This window comes from Zea mays, chromosome 10, assembly GCF_902167145.1.
Source record: "Zea mays cultivar B73 chromosome 10, Zm-B73-REFERENCE-NAM-5.0, whole genome shotgun sequence".
NCBI lineage: Eukaryota > Viridiplantae > Streptophyta > Magnoliopsida > Poales > Poaceae > Zea > Zea mays.
This window is the reverse complement of record NC_050105.1, coordinates 132614365-132635166: the sequence shown is the minus strand read 5'-3', so window position 1 is coordinate 132635166 and position 20802 is coordinate 132614365. Positions and strand designations below refer to the sequence as shown.

The 20802-nt window shown below is 46.8% G+C and overlaps 1 protein-coding gene across 6 annotated transcripts in view; it reads left to right on the top strand.

Annotated features, from left to right (window-relative positions):
• Nucleotides 1-6940: 6940 nt before the first annotated feature.
• LOC100381550 (uncharacterized) overlaps nt 6941-20802 on the top strand; it is a 54944-nt gene continuing 41082 nt past the window's right edge. The window contains exons 1-7 of one of the 6 annotated variants that reach the window (XM_035963103.1): nt 6960-7222; nt 8487-8664; nt 8851-8961; nt 9299-9439; nt 11637-11847; nt 11948-15272; nt 20725-20789. In XM_035963103.1, coding sequence (XP_035818996.1) covers nt 15074-15272; nt 20725-20789 — 264 coding nt within the window. In that variant the 5' untranslated portion in view covers nt 6960-7222; nt 8487-8664; nt 8851-8961; ... (1 more) ...; nt 11637-11847; nt 11948-15073. Of the gene's footprint in view, nt 7223-8486; nt 8665-8850; nt 8962-9298; nt 9440-11636; nt 11848-11947; nt 15273-20724; nt 20790-20802 lie in introns of all 6 variants that reach the window. The other 5 variants (XM_020545123.3, XM_020545126.2, NM_001353555.1 and 2 more) reach the window with 5 other exon arrangements.

The window sequence follows — 20802 nt, the reverse complement described above, 5'->3', positions numbered from 1 at the left end:
AGGACGGGACACGAACAGGCAGCGGCGTCGATCGGATTTATAGGAGGTGGGTGGTTGGGCGGGCGGGCGCTGGATGTGCCGAGCAAATTGCAGTTTTGATTCGGCAAAACAAACAACGGATCGGCTTCTAATTTTGCTTTTGTGAATCTGCCCACCCACGGTGGCCAGGATCCCAGGGCCGCTGCGGAATCTGGAGATCCAGCTGGACCCGCTGTGCCTCACTGTGCGTGTTTCAGTGTGCAGGGGTAATAACAAAGATTTTTTTAGTCCAGATGCAAAAGGCCTAAAACCCTTGTTTGGTTACTTTAGTATTGACATCAATCCACATTTATTTAGCTGGATTGGAGTATAACTTAAACTAATTTACACTCTAATTCACCTTAACGCAAGTAGATTAAGTTCAATACAGTTCAATCCAGCTCAACACATATGGATTGAAGTCAATACTATAGTATCTATATGACATACCGCTTGCTGAACCATTTTACCGCTGTGCTAGACTGCCGAGTACTAATATGTGCACCAATAATTTGAAATCATTGTAGAGCGATGTCAACGGGGAAGATTCAAACAGGCGACGTCATGGAAGAGGACTTCTGTGTGAAAAAAAACCCCGAATATTATTGTGCTGAGAAACGGAACCTGCAAGCTCAGATAATAGCGAGAGAGAGACAGGGAAAAGGGCCCCGGTAGTCCCGAATCGTGCAAAAAAAATCTCTATAGGCTGAAAACTTTTTTCTATAGTTTCCTTTCGATTCACGACATGTATCGATGATCGTATGACTGGACAACAACATCAGAGTCAGTCAGACAAGACTCGAGAGAGAGAGCCGCATGGCTAGACGACACAGGGACGGGGTGAGATGAGATGGAGATGTATGGGGTGTTTGGTTTGAGGAATGAGGTAGTCCATCGTCTTATTACTTCTCACTTTTTTGTTTGGTTTGTGAAATAGAGTGAATTAATCCATCAGCAACTTATTTATCATAGTTAGTTGTTTAGTACTAATTCATCATAGTTAGTTGTTTAGTAATAATACGTGGAATGGAGTTATCCCACCAAATTTGAGGAATGGACTCATGATGCATCACTTTATTTTGAATAGAGTGATTCATCGAACCAAACACCTCAGTAGTGTCTGTAGATCTGCTATATTTCAGGATGGCTAGTTAACAGCCAGCAGACCTTCATCTTGCGATCCAAATCTGTTAGCAATTATTGGTAGGAAATCAGAAAAAGAAAAGTTTACAGCCTTTATACACTATGACGAGAAAAAAATGTTGGCATAATAAATCATATTAAATAAATTATAGGTTTTTTTTATATAGAAGGACAAGAACAAAGCTGTGTTGTCTGTTGACAAGAGCAATAGGAAAAGTGTAAAACGTTGCCACTTACTCCCGTAGTACAAGTTAGAGCAACTCCCGCGGACGCAGTCAGGATCGCCATCACGATCGCCCACCCGAGCGATTAAGGTCCGTCCGCGGCCGACTTGTTTATCACCCGCTGACGCCGCTAAACGGCCTGCTGGAGATCAGTAGACTATTCGGCGCGTTCAGAAGCAGCAAAAACTGTGCCCACCTGTCGCATCTGCGGGAGCCAAATCCCACTTCGCATCCTCGGTCATTTGCTGTTTTTGCTGTGTGGAGATGCTCCTTGTTGTTCCGAAGAGCTGTTTTTGCTGCTGGGGTCTCTGACCCTGGTTTCATTAATTAACAGGGTCTCTGTTTTAAGGGCCTGTCAGTCTGAGTATGTGTGTTTCTACTCGGTACATGGAGTACATCCCTGCAAGCATGTCATGTCTATACGCCGTTGTATTACCAATACCGTTGACATTGGACACGTCTGCCTATCGTTAGGAACTTCGAATCCCATGGGCTGACAACTGCGCGTTGACTGGAATCTTGGATGCGTGGTCCGTATGGATAAAACACAACACTGCATTTCCTTTTAATATAGCCGGTGATGATCTAGCTTATATGATACTAAGAAATCACAAGGTTTGGATTTAGGGCCAGAAGCCGAGAGCTCCACATCTTTCACTCTCTGACTCTGTCTCTCAGTCATTATTGGTGTTGGTGGTACTTCGGTTCTGATTTCTAAACACAGGTAGACGGTAGATAGCCAGCGGCAGACTTATTATCCATTCGAGCATTCAGACTGAAGAAATAGGGCGCCTTAAAACAATCACAGATGCAGCCGATTAAGCCTTTTTTTTATCAAGAAGAGATTAGTGCCTCCCTGATGACGAATCCCATTATACCTGCTCCGCGGGACTAGTACTGCAAAGCATTCATCTGCTCGATTTTGCACTCTGCATGGCCGGTCGGTTTCTTCTTCTGATTGGTACTGAATTATTGTGAGGCAGTTGGCACATGCTTGTCTGGAACATTCACCAGTATTCACCCGTTTGCGTCATATAAATCTTATTATTATGTTATTTATGATACCCAAAAAAAAAAGATACTTTTTATTTGGTGACTGAATGGTCTGCTCTGCAACTTGGAGGCTCGACATCGCCAAGCTGTTTTCTTAATTATTATAGCCTGGTGCTGATCTGATGCTGTGGCTGGGAAAGGTGCTAGCTAGTATGATAAACAGATGCGGCTGCAAAGTCCACCCTGCCTTCCTGCGTATAGTATATATTAACCACTTGGCACTGAAACAATAATGATAAATTGAGATTCCTGGGCAAATAGATTTCTGTACCTACGAAAACACATACATTTTAATGTGCTCAACTGGAATCTTCCCTGTTGTCGATCGCTGGCGTCAAATTTGATCCATGAACACTTCATCTAGCCTTCACTTGGTGGTAGAACGTTGTAAAACAAAATCGATACTTGAGTTGGCTAATAAAAAAACGAAATGCTGCTCTCATCCTACTGGCAAGCTAATATTTTCAGTTTCCAGCCATGTCGCTGAAGCTGCTGAAATACTAATGTAGATTCAATTTAAAAGGGACGCCATTGTCTTTTATATAAGAAACAAAGATTTTCACCACAAGTCGATGTTTATTAAAATCTGAGTTAGCCAATGATCCAACTAATCATACTATGAAATAACATATGAGGCATTTTGTTGTCTAATTGAATCTCTCTCTCTAAACCTTAAACCTGAGTCAGCCGCCGATGTCTCAGTGGAGATTACATGCTCCGCCACCTCTACCTCATGTGCTTCAATTTAGTATAGACTTGTCGTTTGTATTAATCTTTCAATCTTGACTAAACTTGATTTTATAGGGATCCGGGGTTATATGCCACAACACGCCACCACCGATGCTACCAGCACTAGAAGGAGCTTATGCAGGGGAGGAAGCTACTACATGAGAGATTAGTTTGACAACCAATTTATTTGAATAGTGGTCATGCATGTAAACACTATATTTATTAATGTCTTCTTTTTTCTTTAAATCCAAACCAGTTAAACGACTTCGTGAACGAGTTGTTTGCTTCTGGAGGTAGTGGTCACAACTCAAACTATGCTGATATGTGATGGTTTGAATCTTGTACTGAATTATGACTTTGTTGTGAACAATTGTGAACTTTGTGTTATGCTGTAATGGACTATGTGATGTATTTATGAACAATTGTGAACTCTAGTGGTATTTCGATGAAATGTGATGTATTTGTGAAGATATGTGATATTTTGTGTAAAATGTGTGTAATTATGTTATTACTGTTTCTGTTATATTATTGTGATTATATTGTTGTTGAAATTACTGTTTTTTTATTTCTTTCTATTTTTTCTCCGAAATTGCTTGTTTTCGGCACCCGCATGGGGCCGCCGAAAATAACCCCGGTAGACTTTCGATGGCCCGGGGAGTTGGCCGACAAAAATAGTTTATTTTCGGCGGCCAGAGCGCGGCCACCGAAAATAAACCTTTATTTTCGGATTTTTTCGGCGACAGAAGGCCTATTTTCGGCGGTTTCTAACCGCCGAAGATGCCTTTAGCTGGCGTAGTGCTATATATACACACACAACCACTGACGGTAGCTGTCATGCGAAAAATTGAGAGAGGTCTTCTGTTGTAATCATTGGCGCACAAACAAATTCTTGGTACATAAGAAAGTCACATGTAGCTTGATATTTAACTATAGAAACACTGATTAATATAAAAATAAAGGTATAACAAAATAACTTACATTATAGATGCCATGATTATCCTAAAATATTTAGATTTAATTTTTTATAAAAAAAATAAAACATAACAAACATGTATCATTTTTTCGCTGTTTCCCACAAATATTTCATAGTTTCTTTTGTTTCAACGCACATAATTGTTTACTTAGGCTATTCTCAATCTATTATGTCTTATCACAATATCCAAATCTTTCATGTAATATGTAAGACTATCCTAATGCATGATATCATAGATTGTTTCTTTATCCTCCACATAATATTGTGACAAGATATGATATCACCAATTTGCACATGTGACAAGAGAGACAGAAAACAAAAGATTCTATGCTCTCTACAAGTTTATTGTGGTTTATGATGGGACTAACGCCTTAGCATATTAGTCATCAATACAAAAGACATTCTATGTGCACGATTAGTGAAACTTGGACCTAATTTGAATGCAAAATGCAATTCCACAGACTTACACATAGTCACAAAACACTGGATCCCATATTATGCATAATTGTTCCATGAAACTAAAACTACATCGAGGTGGGGCGCAAACAAACCACATTCAAAAGGGTAAGGTGGATGCAAGCTAGGTCGCGGTTGTTGGAGCGAGGGCCAACTCAATCTCCTCCGTGGAGAGCCACAAGTTCGCCTCGATCAGTGGCTCGAAGACCTGAAACGCCAAAAACAAGAAATCGGATCACACCCAACGTGAACACGTCAAAAATACAGTGTACATGGAAACACTAAACAAAGACACTTCATAGTAAATTCAGTACTTGATCATTGTCAGGTGCACATTGCATTCTGGAACAATAGCTCGAACCAGTCTAGTCTGCCAAAATAACAATCGCCATTTTGTCTACGCATTGCATAAACATCAAATTCCACAAAACAACCCGAGAACTTCCTGATATATGAGGACTTGTAATAGTGTTACTAATTTTAGATGATGGACAATAGAGCCAAGAATTAACACGGGAAATTGCAAAATTCAATACCTTTCTGATGCCAAGGGGCCGTGGAGCAGCAAATCTCAAGGTCACTAAAGAAAGCACGCTAAATGATTAACTCTAATGAACTCAGATAGGAGAAAGAGGTGGGAGTACATTACCTTGAGGCCAAGCAGGCGAAACTCGCAGGCATAGAGGAAAGGATAAGCAACGACCAAATCAAACACAAACGAGCCTTACACAAGTAGATCAAACACACCCACGCACATCGACGACGTGGTAGTGGCAATAGGACCCTCCAGACTCGCTCGTACTCGGGGGCGACGTTGCAATGGCCAAAGTCGAAGGTGATGACGATGTCAAGGTCGCCATGGGCATGGTCTAGTTGGGGAGGTCGAAGGCGATGACGATGACATGGTCATCGTGGACGCGTACAAGCCCTCGACGTCATCTGGGTCATTGCAGACGAGGAGGAGGTTGGGGATCCGATGACGTGATCGGGCTCAAAGTAAGAGCAGGAGTCGGACAAGAGCGTGATGACTCGCTCGTCGTTGGATGACGAGGCGAGGATGACCCACTCGTCGCCGGAGTCCTGGTCCGAGTGTATGGCAAGCAAAGGCGAACGCTGTATCGGTTGGGCCGTAGTCGAGGGTGAGATCACTGTTACGAGGCTGCGTTGACATTCGGAAGGGAAGAGGATAGGACGAGACGAAATGCATAAAAGTTTATTCATTTGTTGCTGTGCTTATCCCACTACATGATGAAATATTGTATGGTTGTTAGATAAGGCGTGGGGAGAAAAATAGACCTACATGTTTCGCGCGTGATGTAAGACACACAATACACAATGGTGGAAACTCATGCTTTAAAATAGCAGAAATAACTCAGTTAAAGTATACAAAGGAAGTTAAATATGAGGGATAGTTGGAGAGGAGGTGAAATAGAGAAAGGAGAAAATATTTAAATATGGATAGAAATTCGAAAGTACGATTGTACGAATAAGAGACCCGGGAGGGTGAACCATTGGAGCCTAAGCTACAACACTATTTTTAGGGCTAGTTTGATAACTCCATTTTTCTAAGCGAAGTATATTTTATCAAAAGAAAATAAACTAGTTTCCTTTAGGTCTAGTTTAGCAACTCTATTTTTCGAGGGATTCTCATTTTCTAAGGGAAGATGAACTAATTTTCTTTGGAAAAATAAAATCTTTTGGACAAATAGGGTTGCCAAACTAGCCGTTAGAAAAATAAAAATCCCTTAGGCCCGTTTGTTTTATTGGAATTGAATTCCATTCTAATAATCACAATTTAGACACAAACTACTTGAGTTAATATATTTGTATATATAATATATTTGTATATTATCCTAAATCATATGAGAGAGACAATTATACACCACGCTTATGCTATAGACAAGCAAGTAGAAGAGTGTGCTATAAGTTATATATTAGAAAAGTAGCATGTAAATCTATAGAACTATATTCCATTTATTATCTTATGAATTTGAGATAGACTTATATATAAAAACTTTGAAAAGTTGTGGACTGTTGTATTCTAAAAAAATAACATATTCCATTAGTTAGATTTCAAATTTTAAAAATGAAGAAAAACAAACGGGCCAATAAAAAATGGAAAAAATGAGCTTGCCTTAAGGAAAAAAACGAGACAATGTACTTGCTCTTATACCTCGTCACGGCCCATGGGCTAGATCGCCATTCGCGTCAGCACCAACTAACCCGCCCCTCGCCTACCGCATCAATTGACGCACGCCTCCTGCGGCAGATCCGCAATTCCGCAGCCCGCACACGAAAACCAGGCGAGACAGTTTGGGTATCCTGTGAACCCGGCCTCCCCGGCCATCAGCAGTGCCCCCCGGGCCCCGGTCTATTCAGCTATTCTTCTCGTGCTCCCACCTCTCTCTCTCTCTCTCTCTCTCTGCTTACCTCAACTTGGGGAACGCGCACGGCCGTTCCACATACGCCGAGACTCCGACAGACTCAGCTCCCAGGGTTCTGTTCCTTTCCCCCACAATCGTACGCTTCCGCTCGAAGCTTCCGCCATGAGCGAGGACGAGGCTGAGAGCTCGAGCTCCGGCGCGGCCGCGAGCGAACCCAAGGATCCGAGAACGATCGCTCGCAAGTAAGCGCACCTTCCTATTATTCTTCTGATCTGTTTTTAGATTTTCACGCGGAGGGCCGGCCGGCATATTTGTCTGCGCGGTTTCTATGGGAGTGATGGATTTTTGTTTTGTTTATTTTTGTGCGAGACCATAGATTCGTTGTGTGTATTGCTCATCTGTCGAAGTTCGTGAAGGTTTTAGGCAGGTTTCTGAGACGCGATTGTTTTTTTGTCCTCCCTGCCATTTAAACTTACTTTTCACGCCCGGATTTTCCCCATTTTTATATTGTTTGACAGAAGCGTTTCGTGAGAGAGTTAGTATAAGTTGCGATTGGGACGCCTTCTCCACTAGGGTAGTCCGAGAATAATTTTCACCAAAACAACAGGAACTAAAAGCACTCGTAGAATTAGACGTTTAAGTATAACCAAAATTCATTTTTTGTTACAGAAAACATGTTTATTCCGAGGAATACGTAAGAATACTCCTGCCGCCGCTCTCAAAGGCTGCAGCCACCTGTTGCGAAGATCGAGAACGTGATATCCCTTTCAATCACTAGGATTCGGTCCTGTTGGTCGCCTGCTCAACATTAAAAGCACGTCCACAACCTGTCTACGCAATTACTTTTATGACAATGCAACACGCCAGATAAGGGAGAACGTGTCAATGCATAAATGAACAATGCAGAAGTGAAGGCGGCTGTTTTGACTGCTGCAGCTGCAATATGGGTGTTTGATTTGGCTTTTGGCTTTAACTTTTGCCCCCTAAAAGCCAAAAGCCAAACCAAAGGGCTGGATCCAGGAAGAAGTTTTTTTTTCTAAAAGCCGACTTTTTTGTAGTGCAAAACTGAAAGCACCCCTGAATCTGCTTTTAGTGGCTTTCGGATGGAATTTTAAAAACATATATCGAATAACTTTTAACGGTTTTTAGTGGTTTCCACCAAAAGGTTTTTAGCTTTTTAACAGCTCAAAGCCCGCAACAGCTTTTTCCACGGCTCATAACCTACAACATTTTTTTCACGGCCACAACCCAACCAAACAGGCCCTATATAGAGACAAAAATATTGTAGAAGCAGTAGAAGCCGGTTTAAATCCAAGCGAACAGGCTTGCTGCATGTAGCAGTGTGAGACCTAAGTGTTTTTTTCCTTAAAATATTGTCAGACAAATTAGCGTCACTCTGCTGCATTACCTTATAGCTTTTGTTAACCAAGGATTTTCTCTATTTCTTTCAAATAATACTGGGAGTATGGACAAAACACTAATGGTTTGCTAGCTTTTGGTATTTAGATATCAGCTGGATCTTTGCAAGAGGGCAGTCGATGAGAACATCATAGTGTATCTTGGAACGGGATGTGGGAAGACACACATTGCCGTGTTACTCATGTATGAGCTTGGTCACCTCATCCGCAAACCCAGCCGCGAGGTCTGCGTCTTCCTCGCACCGACCATACCCCTTGTCCGTCAGGTAGAATAGCTCCCTGCTCTTCTCACTATATCTATATTCTTTTTTGGTGGGGATGAAGTCATGTGATCAATTTTTTTATGAGCACACCCCTTATTTGTTTATGGATGTTTGTAACCACATCTTTCGGTACCAGGTGCACATTTACATGCTTAGTCAGTGCTCTTTTCCTGTATTTGTATTTTGTAGCAAGCAATGGTGATTGCAGATTCCACAAATTTTAAAGTTCAACGTTACTATGGAAGTGGTAAACACTCTAGAGATCACCAGGCATGGGAGAAAGAGATGGGAGAATATGAGGTATGGTTTGCTCTATGTTCTTTTTGCTGGAAGCTGCCAAGTGACCACTGATAATCTAGTTTTGAATATTTTTAGTGGCTTAGCATAAATTAATAATGCTATAATACTTGATATGTTTTGGAAAAATCAGACAGACGTGTTTAGTCTCTGACCATTTTGAACCACTGTTCTGATTCTTGAGCAACAGTTATGTGAGCACACAACTTTGGGCAAACATAATCTATTTATATCAACTTTTGCACCCAACTTTGGGCAAACATAATCTATCTGTACCAACATTGTTTCTTACACATAAACTATTTCCTCCTAACTTGTGCTGCTTTCTCTGCCGCTTCAGGTCCTTGTAATGACCCCTCAAATATTATTGCACAATTTGCGGCATTGTTTCATCAGGATGGACTTAATTGCACTATTGATATTTGATGAATGTCATCATGCACAAGCACAAAAAAGGCATCCATATGCACAAATTATGAAGGTAACTGCTTGCCATACAATTTCAATGCTTGTAGCTTGTACTATCATCTGTTGCAATCTTTGGAAATTGATATTCAGTCCACGTAACTTCCTCTGGTACCTGTGCATAATTAATTCTTCATTTCTGTTGAATTTATCTTGACGACAGGAAGTGTTGTTATGGCTGACATGATTTTAATGCAGTAACTTGCCAAAAAAGGAAAATAAAAGAAACTAACACTGTAGATGTTCTCGCCCTCAATCCTCAATGCCTCGCCCTACTACCCACTCATACAACCTCAGAAGTCGAGATCATTACAACCTCTTATTGAGCGTCTATCATCTATGTCACCTGTCCAATTTGCATAAAAGAAAGCACTCACAAGTGTGGAGGGAGACTCCACAATTTGCATAAAAGAAAGCACTCACACAACCGCATCTCTCCCTCCTCGCAACTTTTTCCTCACCACAGTCGCCCTTCATCGCCGTGACCAGCACTGCTACCGTGACCCATGACCCGCGCTACATCGCCACCGCCGCCTCTTCCCCTTGCCTTAGCCTTGACGCAACGCAACAAGACGCCTTGCTTGCTACCGGTCGCCTTACCGCTTAACTATGCCGATGACTTCTCAGTTTGCCGACATCTTCACCCATGGCCTCTCTCTGTCGGTGTTCTGAAAATTCCATTCCAGTCTCAACATCTTTTGTCGCTAGAGTTTTGGCTGCGTGGGTGTTAGAGTATGTTTTCCTGCTTTAGGCTAGGACTTGTATAGAGCCCATTAGGGGTGCTAGTATATGTATCTCTCATCTGCTAGTTAATGGAACCATTTATCCTCTTCCAATAGTCTATTAGGGTTCTTAGGGTTAGGGGGAAACCCTATATTTAATGTATTCCCTACACATATGATAATACAGAAAACCGACTTGCGGAGGGTAAGACAACCCTCGGGCATTATATTAAGAAGAACTTCTCACGCAGGTCGAGACTCCCCCGAACCCTTTTTTCTCAAAAAGCGCAGGAGAACTGCGCCCCCTTATATCTCTACTACTTATTAAGGCTGTAAGAGTAGTATGCCATTCCGTGTTCTGCCACCATTCCCTGTTCTGTCATTCTCATTCCCTTCTCCCCGCATAGCTCATTCCATGTTCTGCCTTTCTCATTCCCCCCTCCCCGCAAAGCTCATTCCCAACCTCATTCCCACCCCACAAAGCTCATTCCCAACCTCATTCCCACGTATAGCCCACATCTAGCTAAAAATTTAAAAACACAAATGACCCCCAAAGGGATTCGAACCCGCGACCTCTCAAGCAAATGCGAGCAGTAGCTACCGCTACACCACATATGTGTTTATGTCTACATCTATGACAGGAAAAACATCTACTACATCTCTCCTCAAGCCCACCTGCCACCCTTGCACAATGCGTAGTAGTAGATAAGTATCACAGAGATTCTTGAATTATATTTTTGGATGGAGGGAGTAGTATTTAAAGAAGCGCCTTGCATGCAATTTCTTTTGTTTGAATAATGTTTTTAACTTAAATTCCTTTTTTGCATGCGTGGCATTTATTCTCCGTAATATTTTTTCCATGGATCTGACTTGTGAGTCATTTTCATAAACCAATGCTAAGGATGAATCCATGTTTATTGCTCGGAAACCTCGAACAAACACCACTAGCAAGATGCGCTCGCGTTGGCGTCGCTCATCGACGATGAGAAGAAGCTTGACGACTGCCAGTTCGACCTCTGGAAGCAGTCCTACGTGGCCGCATGAGCCGCTGTGTATGACAAGCTCCGACGCAGCCGCCACTAGGACGCGGTCCAGAGCGGCTGCACCACGTTGTCCATCGTCAAGCAGGGGGACTTCATGGTCATTGCCAACGTCGGCGACTCTCGGGCAATGTTTAAAATAGCTGGATATAGCCGCCGCTATATCCGGATATAGCTGTTGCAGAAGGTTGGGGATAAGATAATCACAATTTAGCGCTAAACGGAGAGAACCGCTAATAGCGGATATTAGCCCGCTAAAACAGCTAAACACTACATCATTTAGCCCGCTAAAGGAGTTGCTGTGCGTTGTGGGCCAAATCAAATTTGGGCCCAAAACAAAATAACCTGTCGACGCATGCCCAGTTGCTCCCGTTGCTAACCCTAGCCGCCGCCTGTGTCACAGTCACACTCACAACTCCCGTTGCTCCTCTCCTCGCCCTCTGTCTAGCAGCAGTAGCCGCCAAGGGACGCCGGTGTGGGGCGGCGACATGTACGCGTGGTCGAGACTCGAGACGCTGCTGCTCCTGGCATGTACGCGTGGGCCGACGCTCCTCCTCCTGGCGCATGAGGACGCTGCTGCTCCTGACGCACGATGATGCTGCTGCTCTGTTCGGCTCTAGTCTCCACTGTTTGATGAGTACCGGAGAGCGCTCTACGGCATTGTGAGTGGGTTAGCTTTGCATTGCAACTCACTTTCAGGTTCAGCCATGGATTGGTTTAGCTCGATCGATCGGTATCTGACGGTGGTGGCTGAGTTTGCAGCTGCGTTCTCGGCTGGGCGTACAAGGACAACTGCACGTACATCGAGCTGCCGGAGCCGGACCTCATGACGTCGGCGTTGCTGCCGGTGCAGCTACAGTTCTACCATGTCTGAATCCGAAGATAATTAATCTATGCAGATTGAAGCTTCAAATTCAGATTCTAGAGATGAGTAGAACTGTTGAAGACATGGTAGTTTATGCCTTCGTATTTTATCTAGTTGCAACTTATCAAATTAATGTCTTGGAACTTAGCAACTTTGCAATTCCTTTTGAAGTACTTTTGCTGCTCAGTATGCTGTATGTTTTGCTGCTCAGTACACTGAATGTTGCAACCAGTAGACTATAAAACTTAGCAAATGAATGTTGTTTTCCTTGCTATTATTTCTGGTTCTGAAGTCTGAACCGCCTATTGTATTTTTTTCCTTTGGTTATTAGTTTATTACATAAAGAATGCTACTCGATTGTTCTATGTTCTGAAAACCGCTAAAACATTTAGCTGCGGTGATATCCGGATATATCCTTTTCTGGCCTTTAAAAAAGGCCGGGGATAAATGCCTTAGCCCGCTATTTTAAACACTGCTCTCGGGTTGTTCTGGGCATCGCATCCAACGACGGTGCCATCACGCCGTCCAGCTCATCGTCCATCTGAAGCCAACCTGCCATGTAAGTCGCTACTGACCGACCATGATTTCTTGTGCGCCGTGGCGACGGTCATTGCTGACGTCGTGTGAGTGTTATCGAACATGTTGTATGTAGAGGAGTAGCGCATCCGGTGGTGCAACGATCAGGCATACTACCTTGTTGATGAGCCCGAGGTGCACTTTGTCTGGCAGCCCAGCCAAGAGTCATCGGTACTCGCCATGTCGCGCGCGTTCGACGACTACTATATCATGGACTGTGGCGTCATCTCGACGCCGGAGGTGACGCAGAGGAGGACCGACATCAATGATCAGTTCGTCATCCTCGCCACCGTCGAGTTAGCTTTTGTGCTGGTCTGCCTTTAATTCTCTTCACAAACACACACTTGTTTTTTTTTGTTTGAGCTAGCACGTATGGTGGTGCGTGCCTGATGACTGACGATGTACGAGAGAACTTCTTCCGGCAGGCGTGGGGTGTGCTCTCCAATGATGAGACCATAGAAATCATGACATATATCGAAGTCTGCATGATACTGATGGTTGCAATATAGTGGTGAAACAGCTAGATTAAAATAACAAAATTTATGTATGGCCAGGATCACAAATGGATTATGAAACATTTTCTCATAATAGTATAACACACATTTTGTATATAAGTTACCGTGATATTATATGTCCCCGTTGCAACGCACGAGCACTCACCTAGTTAAGAAAAGGTTACAAGGGGCTAGAAAGGACCCCGGGTACAAGCCCACCTTACGGGGGCCAGAAACTTCACACAAAAAGATCCATAAGGGACCACAAGAGAAGCTACCCCCAAACCGCAGACCCTAACCAGTAGGGCTAGGAGTTGCCAAAAAGGATAAACTCTTGGCTCTTGCAGCTTGCCATTTCTCTCTTTCTTCATTTGCTGACTCCAAGAGAAGGGAGAGATTGGGCGAAATACCATCAAACACCACTCTGTTACTATGCTTCTAGATCATCCAAGCTCCCAAAACAATGAGAGAGTGCAAGCCTTTCCTCACCAAACCACCGGAGACAACAGCTGAAGCTTTTTCCCACCATTGCAGAAACATAGTATCTCCATGCCGAGGGGCTAAATTGTGTAGGCCAAACCTTGTGAGAGAAGAGTACCAATAAACCTTGGAGAAGACACATGAGACCACCAGATGATTAATGGTTTCATGTTCTTGGTCACAAAGGGGCATCTGACTGGGTCACTCATGCCTCTACTTGCAAGTCTATCAGCAGTGTAGCACCTATTCATGGCCACCGACCATAAAAAGATCCTACATTTAGGAGGGACCCAAACCTTCTAGATCTGTCTGTAGTGGCCAAAGGGGCAAGATCCAACAAAGAAACCCCTATAGGCAATCCTTGCAGAGTAATGTCCAACGGGAGCAAAAGAAAAAATTGTGCTTGTCCTTAATGTTAGGATGCAATTCCACCCCTACGAGAGAATTCCATAAGAGAATATAATCAGTCAGAACTCCCAAGGTCAAGGCTCCCCCTGATGTATGCAATCCATCTTCTATTCAGTAAGGCTTCCTGCATTGTTCTTTTGCCAGCTATTCTTTCTGGGTTTGTACTGAGCAATCTTGGAGCTATATCAGCAATTCTCCTTCCATTGATCCATTTGTCTGTCCAGAATAGAATATTGGCACCATTGCCAACCTCTGAAATAAGCACAACAGAAAAGAAAGCTCTGACCTTACCGAGGGGCTAAACTGTGTAGGCCCCATCCATACACTGCGACACTGTAGCCCACGTGAGAAACGACCGCGACCGGACCAGACCTTAGACCTATGCTTTGGCGTGGGACAGACGAGAGGATTTTTTAAGCACAGTCTGAAATTTGCTCCCACGGGGAGTCGAACTCAGGACTCGATGAATGTTACTCAGACCACCTAACTAACCTAACCAACTCAGTTAGAGGCCCTTTCGCTACACATCTGATAATTATTTCAGTCTATTCCAACATTGGTACATCAAATTTACTGTGTATCTAGACATAACACTTCTTATTTTCTCAACCAACCTAGGAGGAACGAGGTAAATTTTCATAACCATACACTTCTCATTTTCTCAACCAACGTAGGAGGAACTAGGTTGCACTGTTAATAAAATGAATATAGGCACCTGAATTCAAGTTGAAGAAGACCGGAAACCCTAGGCTTGGGGGTGCTTAGCTACACCTCTCATCAACTGAGCTACAGTATGCTATAGCCGTTTACTTTGTTATGGATGGTAGATGCACCAGATATAAATTGTTACCATATTTCTGGCGCATCATTTTTTATGGCTTTTGCTGTTCTTATAGAAATATGTCACTGTATTCTTCATGATGCATGGTATTGTTGCATTCAGCCACAACCTGGTGATGATCCAACACTACTTGTTTCCTTCTCCTCTTAACATTTTTAATTGGATACATGACAAGAACTCATGTAGTTACGAGGGTTTGATCAGGTAGTTAGAACGACAAATTGATGAAATTTTATTGCTTTGAATCAATTGGAACATATGAGGAAGTTGTACAATCTCTTAAATATTACTTTTTAGAAAGTTACATGAACTACAAACTTTTTAGTCTTAAAATATCTGTAACTGTATTTCAGGAATTCTACAATAATGCTGATAAACATCCTCGTGTTTTTGGCATGACTGCTTCACCAATTATTGGAAAAGGTAACGGTGTTCTTACATAAATGTTTTATTCCTCGTCAATTGTCTTAACATATCCTGCTAGCAACTGTATTTGTTAGCGTAACTGTGTTTAGGGCTGTTTAGGGTTTCTGTATAGACCCCTATTGTAATGGTCCTTGGACCCTTGGCCCACCTAACTCTATTATTAATACATTCACAACCCTAGTTAGGGTTAGGATTTTCTCCCACTCTAACATGGTATCTAGCTAGGTCTCTCTTCTCCTACCCTCTCTCCCCTCCTCTCCACCCAGCCGCGGCCAACCCACCCTCCCCTGCCTCCCCTTGCCGCCACCCCCATGGCTTGCATGCATTCCCCCCGGTTTCCCCACCGCCGCCTGCACCCTTCCTCCCCTGCCGAGCGCCGCCACCGCCTCTCGCTCATGTGGCGCGGGCGCGGTCCTTGCCGGCGCTACCCTCATCGGCCCGGCTCGTGCCGGCCCTGCTCCAGGCGCCGCAGATGCTGCTCCTGCCGGCCTCACCGACGTTTCCCTTGCCGACCCCACTCCAAGCGCCGCAGTGGGTGCGACTGCCTTCCCCATCCGTGGCACAGGCGCGACACCCATCCTAGTTGCCCCCCAGCACGGCTCCTGTCACCTTCATCGCCCCTGCACCCTAGCTCGTTGGCCAGCACGTCTACAATGCCTGCCCTCACTAGTGCAGGCCCGACACCCCACTCTGCTGCGGCCCTGCGTGCCATGCTTGACGACCCCATCGCGGCCACAAATCTCCTCTCCAACCAGCCGCCCTCCGCGCGTCGCTTCCTCGACCTCGCGGGGGCCCTCACGGCTCCATCCGTCCTCGTTGACCCTACATCGTCCTTCTCCGACACGCTCCCCTTTGCCATGACCATTGACGCACTATCGCTCGTTTTCACAACACCTCATCCACCGCTACTCACAACCTCATCCTCCGCCCTGGTGACGGCCCTTGCCACTGTCCAGGTAGTCGTGGCCGCCGCTTGGGAGCGTGAGTGTGCCGTGGCCCTTGCTTGGGCGCACGAGCGTACCACGATAGATGGCTTAACCTCTCGGTTGGCTTAGGCTGAGCATCTTCTCCTTGGCCCTATCGTTGTGCCCCCTCCGGTGGCCCCAACGCCATCCACCATCTCCTGGATCAACGCCAGCACCATCACTACTCTTCAGGCTCAGGCGGCCGATGTCCACAACATTCGGTCCTTGGCGTCTGTCGTGCTAGATCCGTCGTCCACCCACTACGCTCGTTGGCGTGATCAGGTGCTGCTCACGCTCCGACGCTACGTACTCGCCGACCACGTCCTCGTCGACACTGTCGCACTGCTATCTCCAGCCTGGCACCAGATGGACAATGTTGTCCTCTCGTGTCTCATCGACACACTCACCGTCGAGGTCCAGGACATCGTCCGCGAGAGGGAAGGGCACTACTCACCAGACCTAGGTTGCCCTCGAGGCCCAGTTTCTTGGCAACCAGGAGGCCCACACTCTCCACCTCGACACATCCTTCCGCATGTTCTCTCAGTGTGATCTCTTCGTCAGCGAGTACCACTATCAGATGAAGGGCATGGCGGACTCCCTACACGATCTCGGCCGGGCTGAACACATTATTCGCATCACCACTAACATGATCCGCTGCCTTCTCTTCCATGTGTCTCTCCCTACCAGCTATTGGGTGGAGGCCCTGAACACTGCCACACATATCCTCAACTACCTCCTCTCCAAGGCGGTCAGTCACCCCACTCCCTTCTTCGCCCTCTTCGGCACAACCCCTTTCTATGCGCACCTCCCGGTATTTGGCTGTGCCTGCTATCCCAACACCCCGCCAACGTTCCTCACAAGCTCTCCCCTTGATCCATTCGCTGTCTTTTTCACGGTTACTCCCCTGACCACAAGGGGTACCGATGCCTTGATCTCCTCACCCATCGTATAATCATCTCTCGTCATGTCTTCAATGAGGATGTTTTCCCCTTGTTGGATCTTCCCCACCTCCCGACCTCGATACACTCCTCGATTCCGATCTCGTCGTTATACCCTCTCCTCCCCCACTCTCGGTCTCACCGACCTCTTCCACGCCATGTGTGGATCCTTCTCCGCCTGCGTCATGTGCAGCCCCGTCGACTCTGCCCCGCGTCACGCTTCGCCGACCCCGCCCACATCTACCAACGATGTTGGTGGACCGATCCCCTCGGTCCCCTTCGCTGTGTCGGCCCATTCCGGGGATGAGCCGCCAGTATACCATCCAGTCGTCGTTTACCGCAACCCTCGCCACATCCACTAGATGGTGACACGACGCTCAGTCGGTGTTCTCCGCCCGTCGACTGGCTGGTGCTCACGGCCAACGCTGCTCCAAATCCCTACCTGTCCCCTCCTACGTTCGCGCCGCTCTCGTCGATCCCCACTTGTATTGCGCCATGGAGGAGTACACGATCCTGCTGGCCAACCACACTTGGGACTTGGTGCCGTATCCCTCGGGCACCAACGTGGTCACCGACAAGTGGATTTTCCGCCACAAGTTCATGTACGACGGCTCGCTGGATTGGTAGAAGGCCCATTGGGTCCTTCGGGGTTTCACTTAGCGCCCTGGAGTGGACTACGACGAGACCTTCAATCTCGTCGTCAAGTTCGCAATCGTTCGGAATGTCCTCTCCCAGGACTGGACGGTCCACTAGCTGGACGTCAAGAATGCCTTCCTCCATGGCACTCTAACCAAGACGGTGTACTGCTACCAGCTCGCCGGCTTCGTCAACTCCGCTTGCTCGGGTCTGGTCTGCAAGCTGAACTGCTCCATGTATGGCCTCAAGGAGGCACCACAGGCTTGGCACAATTGCTTCACCTCCTACTTGGTCTCACTCGGCTTCGCCGAGGCCAAGTCGGACACGTCCCTATTCATCCATCGACACAACGACGACACCGTCTACCCCTCTACGTCGACGACATCGTGCTCGTGACACCTAGTGCCGCACTCCTCCAACACAATATTGCCGCTCTTCAGCGCGAGTTCACGATGAAGGACCTGAGCCTCTCCACCAATTCCTCGGGGTCACCATGGAGCAACGCACCTAGGGCCTCTTCCTCCACCAGCGCCAATACACCCTCGACATTCTGGAGCGGGCTGACATGTCTGACTACAAGTCTTGCTCCACGTCTATCGACACTCAGGCGAATCTCTGACAACGATGGCCCCGTCTACCATTGTCGCTGGCAGGCCACTGCCTCGACTCCTGCTGACCTGGCCCCGTCGACGAGCGTGGCTTGCTTCACCGACCCCGGCCTCATCTACCACCACCATGAGTGGGACTCTTCGTCGGCTCCCGACGCCCCGCCGACCCGCATCGAGCCTCCCGTGTACCACCCGATCGCCATCCACTGTGACCCCGTGCACGTCCATCCGATGGTCACTCGTCACACAGCCGGTTTTCTCTGCCCCGTGGACCGACTGATCCTAGTGGCTAACACGACAACCGCTCCTCCAGACGCCTCCCCAGTCCCCTCCTCCGTTCGCGCCACCATCGCCGACCCCACTGGCGTCATGCTATGGAGGAGTACACGTCCCTATTGGCCAACCACACCTAGGACCTGGTGTCGATGCCCACTAGGAACCAAAGTGGTCACCGGCAAGTGGATTTTTCGCCACAAGATAACCTCAGACGGCTCCCTCGACCGCTACAAGGCCCATTGGGTCTTTTGGGGCTTCACCCAGCGCCCCGTAGTGGACTACGACGAGACTTTCAGCCCCGTCGTCAAGTTCGCCACTGTTCGAGCCGTTCTCCCTCGCCCTCTCCCGGGATTGGGCGATCCATCAGCTTCATGTCAAGAATGCCTTCCTCCACGACAGTCTGATGGAGACTGTCTTCTGTAGCCAGCCCACCGGATTCGTCGACGCCGCTCGTCCGGATCTGGTCTGCCGGATGAACCGCTCCTTGTACGGCCTCAAGCAGACGCCGCAGGCATGGTACAATCGCTTCGCCTCCTACTTGGCCTCCATCGGCTTCGTCGAGGCTAAGTTGGACACGTTCTTGTTCATCTACCGGCGCGGCGAAGACACCGAATATCTCCTGCTCTACGTCGACGATATTGTGCTCACGGCTTTCACCGCTGACCTCCTACGACGCACGATCGTCGCCCTTCAGCGAGAGTTTGCGATGAAGGACTTGGGGCCTCTTCACCACTTCTCCGGTATCACCACCGAGCGTCGGCCTCAAGGGTCTCTTCTTCCACAGCGCCAGTATGCCATCGACATCCTTGAGCGGGCTGGCATGTCCGATTGCAAGCCCTGCTCCACACCTGTCGAGTGTCGACACTCAGGCGAAGCTCTCTGAGGACGACGTGCCCTCGATCCCCGACACGACGTCCTACTTGAGCCTGACCAGTGCCCTCCAATACCTGGCCTTCTCCAGAATCGACATCGCCTACGCCGTCCAGCTGCACACCCTGCGGGAGCGCCATCTCACCGCTCTCAAGCGGATCCTGTGCTACCTCCGTGGCTTCTACTCCGACCCTCCTCGACGTCAGAGCTCGTGGTCTACAACACCGACTGGACTGGCTGTCCCGACACGCACCGGTCCACTTACGGTTATGCCGTGTTCCTGGGCGCCAACCTCGTCTCCTGGGCCGCCAAGCGGCAGCCCGTCGTCTCCTGCTCCAGTGCAGAGACCGGATACCACGCTGTGGCCAACGACGTGGCAGAGGCCTCCTAGCTGCGCCAGCTTCTCTAGGAGCTTCTACTGCGACAACGTCAGCGCGGTCTACCTCTACACCAATCCCTTGCAACATCAACACATGATGCACGTGGAGATCTACCTGCACTTCGTCCGCGAGCGTGTCGCTGTCGGTGACGTTCGGGTTCTCAGCGTCCCCACCGCGCTGCAGTTCGCCGACATCTTGACTAAGGGGTTACCGTCGAGTGTATTCACCGATTTTCGATCCAGTCTCAACATTTGTACATAATAGAGTTGAGACCGTGGGGGGTTAGAGTACCCGTTTAGGGTTTTGGGTTAGCCCCTTGTAATTGAAGTCTCACCCCTGTGTCATGGGCCAGACCCAACATCTTGGTCTATTAATACAACATCCAACCCTGAGTTAGGGTTAGGTTTTCCCACAAGAAACATACTAGAGAGCAATCCTAGGAGAGGAGGTGAATTATTAGAGTGTAATTAGATGGACACCTGTTTCTCATCCTTTTATTCCAATTCATTGTGAGTGCGAAAAGCTCAAAGTACAATGACTGAAGGATACTGGTATAGTCATATTGCTCCATTATTTTGTTGCAGCAGAATTGTTCTTTGGATTGAAATTCTACAGGTATCTAGGGACACACAAAATAGTGGTCAAACTAACACAAATAGATGAAATGTAGAGTGTTGCCTACCAATATGTATCTTTGTCTAAAGTTGTATCATCCAATTTAGCTTATATTTCTTCCCCATGGCTGCCTAATATCGTTCCTATACTTTCTACAACAGGTGGTTCTAACAAGCTTACCTACACTAAATGTATCAACAGTCTCGAGGAATTACTTAATGCAAAGGTACATACCAATA